General features: G+C 46.4%; 6 protein-coding genes across 6 annotated transcripts; 4 read left to right on the plus strand and 2 right to left on the minus strand.

Moving 5' to 3' along the window:
* Positions 1 to 235: 235 nt before the first annotated feature.
* PADG_03721 (metalloendopeptidase) lies at positions 236 to 2,647 on the plus strand (the record flags this gene model as incomplete). The annotated part of the gene is made up of 1 exon (XM_010761273.1): positions 236 to 2,647. The coding sequence occupies one exon, from the start codon at positions 236 to 238 to the stop codon at positions 2,645 to 2,647; it is 2,412 nt and encodes an 803-aa protein (XP_010759575.1).
* A 4,024-nt stretch (positions 2,648 to 6,671) lies between these two features.
* PADG_03723 (uncharacterized protein) lies at positions 6,672 to 8,037 on the plus strand (the record flags this gene model as incomplete). Its single annotated transcript, XM_010760852.1, has 4 exons — positions 6,672 to 6,816; positions 6,882 to 7,022; positions 7,173 to 7,193; positions 7,319 to 8,037. The coding sequence occupies 4 exons, from the start codon at positions 6,672 to 6,674 to the stop codon at positions 8,035 to 8,037; spliced, it is 1,026 nt and encodes a 341-aa protein (XP_010759154.1).
* Positions 8,038 to 8,713: 676 nt separating this feature from the next.
* On the minus strand, positions 8,714 to 10,006 carry PADG_03724 (uncharacterized protein; the record flags this gene model as incomplete). Its single annotated transcript, XM_010761274.1, has 1 exon — positions 8,714 to 10,006. The coding sequence occupies one exon, from the start codon at positions 10,004 to 10,006 to the stop codon at positions 8,714 to 8,716; it is 1,293 nt and encodes a 430-aa protein (XP_010759576.1).
* A 377-nt stretch (positions 10,007 to 10,383) lies between these two features.
* Positions 10,384 to 12,223, plus strand: PADG_03725 (uncharacterized protein; the record flags this gene model as incomplete). The annotated part of the gene is made up of 2 exons (XM_010760853.1): positions 10,384 to 10,993; positions 11,019 to 12,223. The coding sequence occupies 2 exons, from the start codon at positions 10,384 to 10,386 to the stop codon at positions 12,221 to 12,223; spliced, it is 1,815 nt and encodes a 604-aa protein (XP_010759155.1).
* Positions 12,224 to 12,573: 350 nt separating this feature from the next.
* Positions 12,574 to 15,014, plus strand: PADG_03726 (uncharacterized protein; the record flags this gene model as incomplete). The annotated part of the gene is made up of 2 exons (XM_010761275.1): positions 12,574 to 12,889; positions 12,949 to 15,014. 2 exons carry the CDS (start codon positions 12,574 to 12,576, stop codon positions 15,012 to 15,014), a joined length of 2,382 nt encoding a protein of 793 aa, XP_010759577.1.
* Positions 15,015 to 15,488: 474 nt separating this feature from the next.
* On the minus strand, positions 15,489 to 16,546 carry PADG_03727 (proteasome core particle subunit beta 2; the record flags this gene model as incomplete). The annotated part of the gene is made up of 3 exons (XM_010761276.1): positions 15,489 to 16,145; positions 16,298 to 16,345; positions 16,421 to 16,546. 3 exons carry the CDS (start codon positions 16,544 to 16,546, stop codon positions 15,489 to 15,491), a joined length of 831 nt encoding a protein of 276 aa, XP_010759578.1.
* Between the last annotated feature and the right edge of the window lie 167 nt (positions 16,547 to 16,713).

The following is a 16,713-nucleotide window of genomic DNA, read 5'->3' on the forward strand; positions in this document are numbered from 1 at the left end:
TGTCGAATATTCAAGATGTTGGACTGAACGTTGCAGGAAAATGCGCCAATCCCAAGCTTGGCAAATATCGCTTGGCCCCGGGGAATCAGAACGGGAATATCCATGGTTGTTAGGCAAGAAACAAGAAATCTTCAGCCACCAACCTCTTCATGTTAGCAAAAACTCCAAACGACCTGACTTTTTAACAAGCGTTCCGTTTCTTTCGCTTCGAAAAGCTGATGATACTCCCCGGAAGATGCTTAAGATCCTCCGACGGCAGCCATGGACTTGTCGACGGTGCATATTACAACATCATCGCGCCCAGATCAACCGTCGCATCCACAACCATGCCGCCGCCGGCATAGAAACCCCCAACAATAATGTGCTGGATTTTGCTGTTGCTGGGAACGAGGCGGCAAAACGTCATGATGATAGTACCCTACGGATGATATTTGATTCTCAGCCGTTCTGGCGAGAATTTTCTCAGCGGAAGAGCCGGTCTCCAACCGGGTTGCTGCAGAACAAATACCTCACATCCCCAGAAGGCTTCCTGAAGTTTGCCTCCGTTTCGCTGCAGAAATGCCAGGAGATCATGGCTAAGGTACTTCAGGCCTCAACCGTTGATGAACACAGGAGGATTGTGAAGGATCTTGACCGTCTCAGCGACCTGCTCTGCCGGGTGATAGATATGGCGGATTTCATGAGGTCGAATCATCCCAACCCCGCCATACAAGATGCTGCTACACGAGCATATTCCATCGTATTCGAATACATGAACGTCCTGAATACCGAGACTCGTCTTAATGACAAGCTTCAGTGGGCTCTGTCGGAACCTGAAATTTCCGCTCATTGGAGCCAAGAGGAAAAGGCTACGGCAGAGCTGCTGGTGAAGGATTTTATAAAGTCCGGCATCCATTTGCCTCCTGAGAAGAAAAAGCGCTTTGTAGACCTCTGTAATGATATCAGCGCCGCGGGGTTTAACTTTGTGAATGGTATGGAACCCAAAACCAACCACCTGTCTTTCGACAAACACAAGCTGCAGGGAATGGATCCTGCACTGGTGGAAAGGATGCGACGGTGGACGAGCGTTCGCCTTCCAATCGATGACACCATGCCAATTATAGCCTTGAAATCCGTCCACGATGAGGATACACGCAAGCAAATCTATCTTACATCTCGCAAGACATCAGATGCCCAGATTGACCGTCTGACACGTTTACTCGAATTGAGGGCCGAGTTAGCTCAGTTGACCGGCTACGAAAGCTACGCTCATATGGCAGTGAGTGACAAGATGGCGAAAAGCCCGGAGTCAGTGAGAAAATTTTTGTTGGCGTTGAATTCGAATAACCGCAATCTTGTCCAGAAAGAGATCGCGAACTTGGACGCTTTAAAAATGGAAGATTATGCCAAGCTGGGTCAGGGTAAACCACCATTTGCCCCTTGGGATCTCTCTTATTACGTTGAGAAATACGCTGCGCAGCATGACGTTTTCAGAAAATCTGGCGCGATCAGCCTCTACCGCTCATTCTTTTCGCTGGGAACAGTCATGCAGGGTCTCTCGCGACTTTTCACCAGACTCTATGGAGTCCGTCTCGTTCCAAAGGAAACATGTCCTGGAGAGACATGGAACCCAGATGTTCGACGCTTGGATGTTTTAGACGAATTTGATAACCACATTGCAGTCATTTATTGTGATCTTTTTTCACGGCCAGGGAAGAACCCTCATCCAACCCACTTTACTCTAAGATGCTCCCGTGTCATATCCCCTGAAGAGATTTCGGAGGCAGCTCTCTCATCTGATGTCCATCCGAATGACGGAATGGCAACGGCAATACGACCAGGAACGAATTCTCTCTATCAACTTGCAACAGTCGCCCTAATCTGCGACTTCACAAATCCTTCCCCAAACAGCACCCAGCCTCCGCTTCTCTCTAAACACAGTGTCCAAAACCTTTTCCACGAAATGGGCCACGCTATCCATTCCGTCATGGCTCGTACGGATTTCCAGGGAATTTCCGGCACTCGCTGTGCGACAGATTTTGTCGAACTACCCTCCATCATTATGGAAAGCTTTGCCATGGCTCCAGAGGTTTTATCTCTCTATGCTCGTCATTGGGAGACCAACCAACCCCTCCCAGAAAACATGATCCAAACGATGCGTGTCAATCACGAGAATTACGAAAATATTCAAGGCGCCATGGACAATGAGGCGCAGATCATGATGGCGCTCCTTGACCAGGCATATCACGACTCCAGCCCCCTTCACCGGGGTTTCGACACAACCCAAATCTTCCACTCCCTCTACTCGCAACACGCAACCATCTACGATCCGATAGAATCCCAGACTTCATGGCAGGGTTATTTTGCTCATCTATTCAACTACGGCGCCACCTACTACAGCTACCTCTTCGACCGCGCCATAGCAAGTAAGCTATGGGCTGAGACTTTCCAGGAAGGAAAGCTAGCCACGGACCGAGAGGCTGGGGAGAGATTCAAGAATGAGCTTTTGCGATGGGGTGCGGGTAGAGACGGGTGGAAATGCATTGCTGGCGTTCTGGGCGACCAGAACCCGGCTAATGCCAATGGGAGGCTGGCAGAGGGGGGGGAGGATGCAATGTCTGAAGTTGGTCGATGGGGTCTTGGGCAGGATCGCTCAGAAAGACATTAGTGACTGGATTCGCGTTTCGGGCCGTATATATGTCAACAATGTGGCCCTTGTGAATTTTCCGCCCATATCCATATACATTGGAAGCTGTCTCTGCTGCTGCTACTGTCAGTCTAGCTAAGCTCATAAAGTTGAGCTTTAAACTAATTCTCTAACAAGCTTAATAGAATTCAGTTAAGATTTAGTTGAGAGTTTAACTAAAATCTTTGACTGATTAAGCTCTAGTAGAAATGATGCTTTAGCAAGATATAGATTTCTCTTTAAATATTAGTTTTTTCTGGTTTGTTGAAGAGAAACCAGAAAAATCTTAAAATCTATCTTTTTCATTTATTTCAAGATATAGACTGATATTACATCTATTTGAGCTATACACTAATTATAAGAAGGATCATTTTAGTTAATTTTAACACAATTTATAAATCTGGATATTTTATATTTTATATTAAAAAATAAACAATGAATATAATAAAATATAACAACTACTGATTGACATATTTTGAAGAAGTAAAAACTGTGAAATCAAAATAATGTGTTGAAAATATAGATGAAATTGAGCTACAACGAACTAAAATAACAATAGTAAGGCCAAAAATTTGGATGAGATGTCACATGATGTGTAAAACATACACTCGAAATCTCTCTTTCAATTATATAGAGAGAGGTACAGAGAGATATTATCTTTATCAATTCCTTTTCATGGTAGTTGTGCACATTCAACGATTCCCTTCAGAAGAATAATCGTGAAGAACGGTTGTTGCAGGAATCGCCTTGCTACAATTTGAGTTTCTTTATTCATACCCAGATGAGGTTAGGCATAGCGGAGTTTTCTTGGCGAGATGTAAGCCCGGTTTCAACAAACGGGCGGGGAAAAGCAACCTGATAGGACAGAGAGCTCCCGTAGCGGAAAACAAACGGTTTCTTTCACACTTCTTTCACACTCTGAGGTGCTTATGCACCATCGGCCAGTGATAGCAATACTTGCTCATTGTCAATCAGCCTTTGGTGTTTATTGATACCCCAAACAGGTTTAGACGCTGAACGAGCCCAGGAAAGTCATGAGCTGGGGAGTTTGGCAAAGGCACTTGCAGAAGCTGACGCTTCCAGTCGAATAAGAATCTTTGGTGGGACCCACTGCTAAAATTTGGGGGTTAGTAGCTTGTCATCCGCGCATCAAGAACTAAAAAAACGCCCAGATTTGCTGTCAGAAACTCGAGATCATCATCCGGTAGATTTTGCATCACTCGATGTGATATTTATTGGATTCAAATCTGGTTTAGAGCCGTACTCTTGGAATTTCAGTTCTTTGACGGACGTTAACGGCGACCTTCTGGCACCGGGGTAGACCAGTCTTGGGTCAATGTCCAGATGTGAGGTAGATGTTACAGATAAAGGTTAGAAATCTGATAGTCGAGGAATTATGATGATTGCCACCCCCCCTCCTGGGAATTGGCTGATGCTGCGGGGATGCGGAAGTTCGGAAGATAGGTGACCGAACGCGCTCTGCTGTCTCCCGGCCTTGGGGATGCAAATATTCCTGCATCTGTGACCTAGGCTTTCTTCCAGACGCATATGGAGGTAACTTTCTCGCTGCGGGCCTTTTTTTCTGGACGGTAGGAAGGGTACAAGAATAAACTTCATGTTTCACTCCATTATGAAAGTGGCTCCTTCGCCTCCTTGGGAAAACGCAGGCAATATCCACGAATGAGCACTTTGACGAACGACTGGGTTCGTTTACTTCTTGATGTTGCTGGTGGTCACAGGAGCCCGCTCGCGCATACCCCAACGCTGACTATACGTCATGTCTAACTAACTCGAAGTGCTGTATTCCTATGCAGAAATGAGGTATGGTGAGGTCTTAGCAGTGTAGGTTTTCAAGGCGGAAGGACGTTTAAAAAGTTGTCCCCAGGCGCCACATGTGATTATATAAGCACCATCCTTGGTGGAATCGATCCTAAATCTTGTTCACTTGAGCCACAGTTGACCAAATGGCAATGATCGAAGGCTCAAACCACAGCAGGGAAAAAATGACATCAGTGAGTTCCTGAGAAGCCCAGGTTACTCCAGGCCTTTTTGTCCTCGCATAACCACAGAGTAAAGGCAGGTAATGCCCACAGGTACTGTAACACATCTGAACCATGAGAGTGAGTTCCACTTTACTCCCTGGTTTGGCGCTCTTAGATCATTGCGCATTATTGTCCAGAGATACATTCTGTCGCGCAGAAGAAGCATCTAATTGTTGTTGTAGGAAGCGAATCAAAATCCCAGTATGCTGTTGGTGACTTGCAGAGATGGACCGTGTCTGCCCACTATGGCCGTTTAATGATCTCATGCTCACCTGAACATGTGTTGTTCTGTGCCAGATGTGAATCAATAATACATTACCTTGCAGGAGGTACTCTGAACCTCTGGCCCTTAAAGCCAGGAAAACGTTCAAAACACAAACGGGGATGTTGCGGATATCCCTCGCAGAACGTGGTACATATTGGGATTTTTTCTCTCTCTAGCATTTCCGAGCACAAGCAGCTATTTAAAGATCCCAGTTAATGTGACTGTGGATGCAGGCATGCATTCATTATATTTTATTGAGGCAATCCGACTTAATAAGAGTCAGTTTCACACCTGGCCTGGACTATACCGCCGAGAAAACCAGATACCCGAATGTTTGCGGGATGGAGCTAAACCCAAAACGCGGTTCAATAACCAGCGCCGCTGTTCTGAATGCTTGAATCTAACTTGTCCCTCCCGGAATCGAGTAACGAGTTTGCTTTCCAGCACAGCAAGCAGTCTGGATCTTGCTTGGTGGTCTTCCAATCATGATTTGGCGTCATTGATCTGTTATCGGGATGGCCCTTACCTCCTGGACTCTCGCGATGCCCAAAGCAATACGAAGTACTTCCCTGCAGCGCATCCGGATTTTAACGATTTCGACTGACCCCCGTTTACATGTTGGCGGGTTTACATCTGATATGTCGGATTGATACTAATTTTCTCCCTTACGTGGTCACATTTCTCCTCATGTCTCTCGCTTTTCCAACTTTTTATTCTCCTGTTGTGTATGTTTACATTCCAACCCATCCACGTCGAGAGAGGAGAGACCTATCAGGCTTACTACATCATCAAAAAGCTACTGTGGCGCTCCTATAGGGAGCCAGCCGTGCAGGAAATTTCGGCCTCGCCTCCCCAATTCACTTTGCAGTGCTTCTAACGGGCATCAACGAAGCAAACAAACCGCAATAGCAGTGTTACCAAGCCTTCCTATAATAATCATGCCTCTTGATAACAAACTTTCCCATCCCTACATGTGCCGTTGCACAGTACGTCGCATTTGACACGGCCCAATACTAAGGACTTGAGACCCATAGATTTTCTTTTCTGGGTCTCGGTGCCTGGCAGCAGGAGAGCTTGACGGTAGCTAGTTGTTCAACGTTTGTCTGAGATCTGAAGATGAACCCATTTTTGAGTTAGTGAGAACAAGAGGTTCCAAATTTAGTTTCTAGAAAACGTACGGTTCCAGGGACGGTTGGGGTTGGCGCTGCAGCTCTTCTGGCAATATTTTTATTATAAACTAACCCACCCTCTCGGACCCGACACTCTGGATTCATCTACCTCTTTCTACGTAAAGGATATCTCTTCGTTGAAAAAACGGCATTTCTGCTGGTACTTTTTGTTTGATTTATTTTTCTCATCTCTGCAAAAGGTTAAACTCCAATGTCAGAAAGCCCTCTCATTAAAGAGAGGCCCCCCTCTCAGGAAGACGGACTAATAACTCCGGAAGTAGGGCCCTCCTTTTCTATTTTGCTGCCGAGTATCATTCCTTTCTTATTCCTTTCTCCTCTTGCAGACTTGGCTATGTTTTCTTTTAAATCCACCATATTTCTTGTTTGCCCCAGACTCTTGATATATCTCCTTGGAGCTTGAAACGCCTTCCATCCCGCAGTTGGCTCATTTTCCCATTTTTCATATGCTTCCGACAGCTCTATTAATGAAGTTCTTCCCAACATTTAGTCAAACCAGTCCTTTGGAACAAATGGATCTCTATAGTGGGTCTACCCGTTTTCAATGCTACAAGTTCTTAGCATTGACCGATCACAGTGAAACACACTCGTTGACATCGAGTGTTACGGATTATCCCGTAGTTCACGGAAGAAGATATCACCGATATCATGAGGGATGTGCGTTTACCAGCCTTCTGCCAACTGTTTAAGTTGCCTCTATTTCTGATCTACAAAACCTTCAGCGTACATCTACCCTAACGATGAGGATGAGCTTGACCGCCAAGATTTGCAATATCAAATGTTGAAATTAGTCAATCAAGGCAGGATATATTTTGCCCCTCTGGTAAATCCAAAGCACATCCTCGATATAGGAACTGGTTCTGGTATGAAATATCTTTTCTCTTTCTTGATTCACCGTCTCCATAACTGCCCCATTCCTGTAATGTTCCCACGCCAACTCGAAGTTGGAGATATAGGGCAGTTACACCAGCCTATGGTCTGTATTAACCAGGAGCTAATGCATTACAATACAGGCATTTGGGTAATCGAAATGGGTATGTAAATCCTGTTGCCGTTCTTCATCTTCCTTTCGCAACTCTCCGGTACCCGTCTCTCCTTAAGGCAATGCTATTTAATCATTATCGTCAAAAACTCACGTTCACCTTCGAAACCTGAACAGCCTTAAAGTTTCCTGGTGCCCAATTTGTTGGTACAGACCTTTCACCTGTTCAGCCCACGCAAGTACCCGAAAATGTTCATTTTCTTGTGGACGATGCAGAAGAACCCGACTGGCTTTGGCCCGAGAACCATTTCGACTATATACACACATCAATGTTGCTGGGTTCTCTCCATTCGTTTTCCCAGCTCCTCCATACAGCGTACAGATATCTGAAACCAGGGGGATACATAGAGTGCCACGATTATGACATCGCGATCCGGTGCGATGATGGCAGCCTGCCTCCCGAACATCCCGAGGGTAAAGGGCCATATGCGTTTCAAAACTGGATAACGCTTCATATGAAGTCCACGTCTAAGATGATGAACCCACCGCGCCCCGTCAGATCTGCACATCAAATATCCGCTTGGATGCGCGAGGCTGGCTACGTGGACGTTCATGAGCGCATAACGAAAGTCCCCGTCACAGACTGGGCCAGAGACCCCCGGTTAAAGAGAATCGGCACGTGGAATCAAATGAATTGGATGATGGGATTGTCAGGATTTTCATATAATCCCTTTGGAGCGCGTGGGCTGGGCTGGACAAAAGATCAGATTGAGGTTTTTCTTGTCGACGTGCGAAAGAGCCTCTATGATCGGAGCTACCACATATATAACAACTTCCATGTCATCACCGCAAGGAAGCCTTATTGGTCTAAGAAATCGAATAGATCGGCGGGGTGATTCATAATTCCCTTATGAGGCGCATTGGAGGCGGGAGTGAGGCGTGCATATTGTTAAAGGAAAAGGAAAATTTTGGTTAATTGGCTCTTCTTTCAACACAGCTATTCCAGATCGTTAACTAACTAGAGTTAGTTAATTGTTGCATATCAAGGAGTTTTTTGCTGCCTGGAAATTGATATCTTGGCATTTCAACCGCCCCCCTTTTTTTTTGGGATACCCATTTTATGTTTGTAACTCTCTATATCGGTGACTGTGATCTGGACTTATTACTTAATGACTTCCCTTATATTCTACCAATATTAGTTATAATCTGGTTATAAAAGCTCATTTCTTACACATCTTTGAACAGGTTTTCTGCACCACAAAAAAAAAAAAAACATTCAACCCGTCCCTCCAGGTCCCATGTTGATGCTTGAAGGAAAGTCGCACACACTATCTCCAAAATGGCAAATTCGATGAGACGACGCTCCAAGCTTCCCTTCCGCTATGCGGAGTCAGGATACAAACGGCTTTTCTTATCTTCACCTAGATATTATTATCCGAGGATTACCCATAATAAATATGTAGGGTATTAGGAACGTGCCGTAGCTTTCATTAAAAGATACCTTCGTGGAACTCGTAAAACATCATAACCTCCCCTAAAATAGTTCCTACGTAAAACCATCCAAATGATAGTTTAACAATCCAATCCCAATTTTTCAAAATACCGGCAGCAGTTCAGTAATGCCTCGAGCCACTCAAACTCCTTTTCATCATGTGGAGTGCCCTTTACAGCTTTTAGTTGCGAGATAGTCCTTTGGTTCATATCATTCTGGATGACATTTTGCTCCAGCCAACCTCCGGGAAATGAGAGTCGCGCTGTCAGCGACGCGAAATATGGTGTGTACTTTATGCGAGGCACATTTATTACCGGGTATATATCCCTGACCGCTGGGGGCATGTATACATTCGCGAACCTCTTGATTGTGGTACATATATCTTGTATGATCGGTGTTGGGTACTTATGATATGAATATGCTGTTGTGGAGGATGTAGACTTGGAATCTGGGGGTAATTTCTCAGAGGATGTTTCATTTTGCTTCCCGTAATTAATATGTAACAGCCCCATCGCTTCCACGATATCGTTATTGTCTCGCGTGAGTTTGTGAGACGACATCAGCTCATCTGGCGAGGGTGGAAATTCTTCCATCCCCTTGATGAATAAGTTCAGAGTTCTATTCAGCGGCACTATAGGTACCAATTTGGGCCAAAATAGCCAGGCCGAAGGTAAACCCTTAACTTGGTACTTGCGCATCCGCAACACGGTAGCACGGGAGGTTTTCTCCGCATCCGTGCGCAAACGGCGAACAATGTGGCCGACATTTTTTACCTGGGTCTGGCGGTTTTCTGTCGCTTTGCAGACTAGGTCCGGGTATGTTTCGAAGATATCCGCCATCCGTCTGAGCTGTGCTGCCTTGGTGCCATTGAGTCGCTCTTGAGCATATAGGACAGCCCTCCAGAATCCCTGAAGGCCGGATGCGGTTACGAAGTGGGTTGATATTTTCAGTTTATTCTGGGCAAAGGGTTCGAGTAGTGAGAAGAATTGGGTTGAAACACTAAGTCGGGCAAATACTTCTTGATGCAGATATTCCTTTAGGGGACCTAGAAACGGTTCATGCTGCGTTGATATGCTAGTCGCTAAAGGTGAGGTTACTGGAGATTTAGGTAGCTGCAGAAGGTTGTATATGTCGGTGTAGACCTTAAAGTATCGATTGAGGGTTAGAAAATCTTCTTGGGTTGCGAGCAGTTTTCTGTACACCAGGAATGAGAAGATACGCTGGTTCAGATATGGGTCATCATGCGCTGCCAGCGCGAGGATATGATAGATTGTCAGGTCATCGAGGATTTGATGGACCAGTTCAGTTGGGATTGTGCTGGACAATGGCTGAATCAGCCTTGCTGACGGGCGCGATGTCGAATTCTTTACCATTTTGTCTAATTTTTGGGCCATTGAATTGTTGACTCTGTTTTACAATCTGGATGAGTATACATCACAGAGGGTCTCCAGCTTGCATAAATATGGAATATGAAGCGCAGTGACTCATTCACAATAGTTAATATCACCGCCATGCTCTCATGAGGCTGTATCCCCAGCCGTGGCTTTTTTGCTAGAAAGTATCCAGTTAGCTGTTGCCTCTGTAGCCTCCTCTCGCTACGAATGAAAATGCCCTCAATGCGATGCGCGCCTGAAAAGTAAGCAGAGGGAACTGAGCCATCTGGATGCCTGTTTAAGTTCTACATCATTTTCTCCTTTGCGCAATTTTCAGTTGGAAGGGAAAGACAGCAGTAAAGAACCAGTTTTATAAAATGTTGAGATCTGGAGCAGAATGCCATCGTTTTCTTGAATTGCAGGATGCTGCCGCGATTGCAGAGCACATCCGGCGTGATAAGGAGTTGTGCAAAAACAATGCCATCCCCAGTATTCTGGCTTGGTATCTCCCTCCGGCAACCTCGCACCTTGGAAATTCAATATCGATCCATCTGCATCCCAACCATGGGCTAGGAGATGAAGGATTCAAGCAAGTTAGACATCTGCGATATGAATTCGTTAGACAATCCATAAAGGCGTATCTGAGCCAAATGGGCCAGGGTGGTTTTGGTTTGAATGGTGAAAGTCAACTGAAAACATCAGCTATCATTCCATCAACACACGAGTTTAACGCAACATTGAAGGTGCTGGACTACCTGCAGGACCACAGCTCAATGACCCACTTGACATCGTTGAGTTCACTGGCAGATGTAGTCTCTGCTGTGGAAGCACAGCTCTCACTCGACCCAGGCCTCAGGTCTAAATACAGATCTATGTCTCAGGCCAGCTCACCGGAATGGCTTAAATGGAGGAGACGAAAGTGCTACATCTGTCGCTTCAGGGTTTCAGAAAGGCATCGTCTATATCCATCGCTCTGCCGCCCATGCGGTAACTTTTAACCTCGCTGGCTCAGAAGCTTCCCTACCAGAACATCTCAACCTGGAAGGCATTACGGCGCTTGTAACTGGTGGACGCATAAATCTAGGCTATCATACTGTTTTACGGCTCCTGAGATGTGGTGCAAGAGTCATTGCATCAACTCGTTATCCCCGAGACGCCGAGATAAAGTACCAGGAGGAAGCTGACTTCGAAAGCTGGGCTCCCCGACTCAAGATTGTCGGAGCAGATTTTAGAAGTGCCAAGGATGCATTTCGGCTAGTCCGAGTCGTCCAAAAGGTGTTGTCGCAATGGAAAGATGAATCAAACAATGATCAAAAGGTTCAAGAGTTGAATATACTGATCAATAATGCCGCGCAAACGCTCACTGATCCTTTAAAATCAGAGTCCAGGGCAGTCAACAAGGAAGATATCCTGCAGACGCAGAGTGGAACTGGAAGACTTTTGGTGGATAATGATACAGGATATGAAGCAAGAGTAAGAGGAGGGATGGGACTTTCATGGTCCGCTAGACTTGAAGGACTTAGCCAATTCCTACTAGAAGGGGAGCCAGGGAACGGTAACAATGGTTTTGAACAAGTTAAACATCCTCCGCAGAAGGGCCTCTGTGATGACATCAGCGGGGAAGAAGATAATGGCAAATCATCTTGGACCCAAACGTTGCAAGAGATACCATACGAAGATATGATAAGTGCTCACTCGGTCAATGCTTTCGTCCCTCTCATTCTCTGCCGCGAGCTACTGCCCCTCATGATTGCAGGAGGCAAAGCCACATTAAAGTCACCCACGGAGCCTATCACTACCGCGTTATATGGCAGCACCTCTCATCGCTCTAATCCTGCAAAACCACGTGGATACATCATTAACGTCTCCTCGCGGGAGGGACTGTTTGAGCAAACGCCGAAGCATAGTCACAAGATGGGTCGACACGTCCATACCAACATGTCCAAAGCTGCCATTAATATGATAACCGAAACGGAGGCAGCGCCTATATGGACCACGCACCGAATTGCTATGAATACAGTTGATCCGGGCTATATGAGCGCTGCACCCGAACATCAGCGGGATGATGGATGCCCCATTGGCTTTGAGGACGGTGCCGCAAGGGTTCTGTGGCCTATCGCAGTTGGAATTAAGGACGGCTCGGCAGTTTGGGGGAGATTCCTCAAACACTTTGGAGAGGCAGATGTCCATACACGTGGAGGACGCGGAACCAGTTAGACACATACGACGGTCTGACTCATGGAGTGGGAGAAGGTCATGGGAATTCAGCATTGAATACCATTATATGGAGATCTCAGATACGGCATGGAGTTTTTGGTTCTATTTTCATAGATTATCGTAGATTTATTGAACATTCGCATTATGATCTGATTTCATTTCTTGCGTTCTCTCCCTCAATGTAAGATACTTTGGAACGAAGCTGAGTCATCATGCCAAGCCGATTTCACGAGCTCCAGAGTAGATTTGATGATCAACGTCGGGATTCGCACTTTACAGCATCCCAGAGAACTCAACTAGCTTTTGCCGCAGTTCAATTGCATATATGACGGTCCATACTGTGCGGTCTCATGTCTCGATGTCGACATAGGCTCTATCAAGCTCTTCAGCAGCACAGTACTGCCAGACCAGACCATATCTGGATCAGCGACGACTTGGTTTCTGAGGGATTTTCTCGATTCGTAAGACACCATAAACGATATGGGAGCTCTGTTCCGGGGCCTCTCGAGGCTCAAAAGAGGCTTTCGAAGCGGAGACATGCTGCATTGGCCTCCATGGGATTTCTCCCGTCCGCAACAGAAGCCGCAATTCTATTTGGGAAGCCCTCGCAACCAAATCAGGAGCCCCAGTTAATTGCGTCGCAACCATGGTCCCTGCAAGCCCAAGGTATGGCAGACACGCTGCGAATCCTGATTATATACACTGAAAACTAATGTAAAGCACAGATACTTTTCCATATCTACACAATGATCCGCCTCTGGTTTCGCCGCCATTCGCTGAAAGCGCCCCCCCTGATACTTTGAAACCCGCTTCTCTTCCTGACAATCCTGTTTCGACTTCTCATATGGATTACAATTCTATTAAGATGCACTTGTCTTCCTCAGTACGGAAGTCAGCTTCTCTAAGCGAGTTCAAGAAACGCATCTTTGCTTTGGGCATCGACCCGCGGGGACAACCTCTCGTCAGCAGAACTGTGCTTTCTGAGATCCTTCTCGCTCAAAACCGAAGCGGACGGTCTAGGAGATGGGATATGGACGATCTGTACGGCTTTTTCAGTGATGCTTCCTTGAACATTCCTTCAGCGGAGAACTATGTGACTTTGGTTGAACATTGCGTTCTGCATACCGAAAGGAAATCTCGTTTATATGCTCATTTCCGTTTTCTAAAACGTTCCATCATGCTAGGTGTTGTTCCTGTGGAAGAGATTAGCAAAATCATCAAGCTTATACCTTCAATTAAAACAAAAACACAGGGGCACAGAAAGAGCACGATTGGAAAAGACAATTGGGGGGACGTCGCAATGTGTTATCAAGCTGTTTGGGATGGACTTGATTCATCTTCTGTTTTAGCTCCCCGTGATCTTGACAGAGAAACAATGGCTTTATGGGTGGATGAACTTTTGAAAGCGTCGCCGCCTGGCAGTTTGTCCCAGCTGTGCATGGACGTTATTCACGCATGGGATGGCTCACCAACGTCTGTTTTTAATTTAATAACAGACGTTCTTCTGCGCCGCGTTGTACATACCGCCGCCGCAGTCCCGGAATCAGCGAAGATAGATATGGCCAATGACGAGTTGCACGGCATCCTAAGCTACACAAAGTCACTTCTAGAGGCATGTTCCCCGGAGGCTGCTATCGCGCATATCATAAGAATAACCGAACTACTAATATTTTCACCATTTTATAACAAATGGAGTGACCAATCCCTGGGCATATGGTACTGGGTATTATGTCGACTCGACAACGATTTGGTATTATTTAGTGCTACTTCAAGGCGTAATCTTGAATCCGCTTCGACATTGGCTTTACCACTTTTAGACAAGAATGGGTTAAACGTTCCCAATCGCCATAGGCATTTGCTTCATCTGTGGGTGGTAGCCGTTCTTGGACACACGACAAACAGTTATTCGATACTAGACTTCCGCCGAAAGAACGTGTTCCGGCGTCTCTTATCCTACCTTGATCGAACGTCGGGCCCATTCAGGGGAACAGATATTTTAACTCGACTACGAATATACCTTCAATGCTCCTGTCTTCGCATCCTGCCTGCCACAGACCTTGTGCTGTCAAACGTCGCAGACATCGAATTCGCTAAAGCACAAAAGCAACTCCGTTGGAACAAACAAAACGGTCACTCTGGTGGCCCACAATCCCTCGACCCCGCGATAAAAACTAAACTTCTCGATGCAACCCATAGCCCCAAATCCATAGAAGAAATCCTCCCGTACTTTCCCATGTACACCCGAAACCGCACGACGCTATACTCAACATTCGACCAACTCGCCAAAACCACGGACATCACCTCCCCTTCCTTCATCCGCCAAATCGTTTCCTACATAGAATCCGGCACGATTCCCCGCAGCGCCATTCTCCGCCTCCTCCGTCGCCACACTCCTTTGAAAGTTGCCCTATCTCGCTGTTGGCAGGAACCAGCTATGACACCGTACCCCCCGACAGAGCCTGGTTCTCCACCGCCGGATCCGTGTTTGTACCCCAACCCGACCGAATGCCTGCGCATGCTACATATTCTTGCCCTTGTGTTCTCATGCACAACAACAATGACACCGACGTCCTCCTGGCGGCTAACAAGATGGGTGTATTTATTCATTGTCCAGCACCATGGGCCCGTGGCTCCCATATTAGCAAGGGCGCTTTACCAGGCTGGGGTCACGCGGTATCGTGAGGTGGGAAAGCCGGTGTCTAAGCCTAAGTTTGCGTTTATTATGAAGAAGATTGCAGAGGCGGAGGGGGCAGCTGTTGCGAAAGCGCTTATGGATGCTGAGATAGCATGAGCTGAGTTGGTTTTGTTGTTTTGATGAGAGAAATTCCGGAAATGTTGAGTGTAGATAGAGAATTTGTGTTTTTAGATGACATTCCACACATTTGAAATAATACGCAAGGGTTTTTATCCTAGTATTTTCAGTGTTGGAAGTCCTTCTACCTTTTTTCCTATATGGAGTGGCTACTATTCTAAAACATGACTTTGCTACACTAAACCAAGAATATAGAAATATTTTACGGCAGGCTCGTGACACGTCCAAAAGCATACATTTTTAGCTGAAGTAGATCAATTTGCTTTTATTGTTTGAATTTTCTATCATATCACTGCGGGAAACATTCCATTTTATTGAATGATCGGGAGAACACAGGCAGGGCCTTCGAAAGTAAAAGAAGAAACACATTCGTTTAAAGAGACGTGTAAAGAGGTAAAAAAACACTAATCGCTCTACTGAAACAAAAGTATATCATAAAAAGGGATACTCAAATCAAGAATCGACATCCATCTTCTCTACAACAACAGGCTCCTCACCCTCCAACTCCTGCACAGTGATATACCTCCTGATCTCCGCCTTGGTAATGACTTTCTGATTTAGCCACGCCGTCGTCCCCTTGGCAAACCGATAAGTCCTCTCCTTCCTCACCCTCTCATTCGGCTTAATGAAATTCCTCAACAGCTGAGTCGGCTTCTCCTTGTGAATAATACAGACATCAACATTACTCCCTGATCCCAAATCGTTAAAGATACCCGCCAAAATCGCCTCAGAACACAACTTCACCGCCTCATCTTTATTCAATTCGGGTTTCCACATCGTCTCGAAAACGGACATGGCTGCCAGCGAGCCGGAGCCCATGGTCACGTAGGGGAGTTTATCTGTCGAGCCGTGGGCGTGGACGGTGTACAGGCCAACTCCTGTTGGGTCGACACCGGCGACGACGAGGTAAGCGCCAATGTGGCCCTGATAGCGGAACAGGTGCTGTTTCAGCATGGTCAAGCAGGTGACGACGCGCGGGGAGCGGCCTGTGGAGAGGGCGTGCAGTTCCAGATTGGAGCTCATGAGGGCTGTGGTGAATTCTGTGTCTGCTGCTGTGCCGGCACCAGCGCACCAGATTTTCGGAGTGATGTAGTGGAGTTTTTCGCAGTTCTGGAATATGGGGGTTAGTTTTTACGTAGTTATGGGGAGTGTGCGATTGGTCGGAGCATGGTGATAATGGTTCGACAGGGAAAACAGATATAACTCGCGCGTGGAGAGTTTAAAAATTACAGTTCATGGACTTCGCATGAAGGGGTAGGTACCTTGTCAGCGACGATGGGTCCACTGGTAGCTCTGGTATCGGCTGCAATCTGTAGATCGGAACCAGCCCAGTATTAGTTGGTGGTTCTCGCACGAGGATGCTCTGATGGTCAGCACCGGCTTACCACAACGCCCGCGTCAAAAATGCATCCAACGATAGTTGTACCTGTGCTGATAGCCTTTGGAAGAGGCACGCCCTTTGCATGCAGAGCAACATTGCGGTTGTAGTTGGAGAAATCGAAGCCTGGCATGGTGAGGGTTGGAGGCTCATGAGAAGTGGTGGTTTGCGGTGGGAAAGGGACGAAGGCAGTGTCTCCAGTAGTTGAAATAGAGTATAGTCAGAAAACAAGAACAGAAGCTTCCCCAAGCAATTAGTACGTCCCGTGTCGCAGTGTGTAGATATAGATGTCCTTTTTGT

This window comes from Paracoccidioides brasiliensis, assembly GCF_000150735.1.
Source record: "Paracoccidioides brasiliensis Pb18 unplaced genomic scaffold supercont2.4, whole genome shotgun sequence".
NCBI classification, from domain to species: Eukaryota; Fungi; Ascomycota; class Eurotiomycetes; order Onygenales; family Ajellomycetaceae; genus Paracoccidioides; species Paracoccidioides brasiliensis.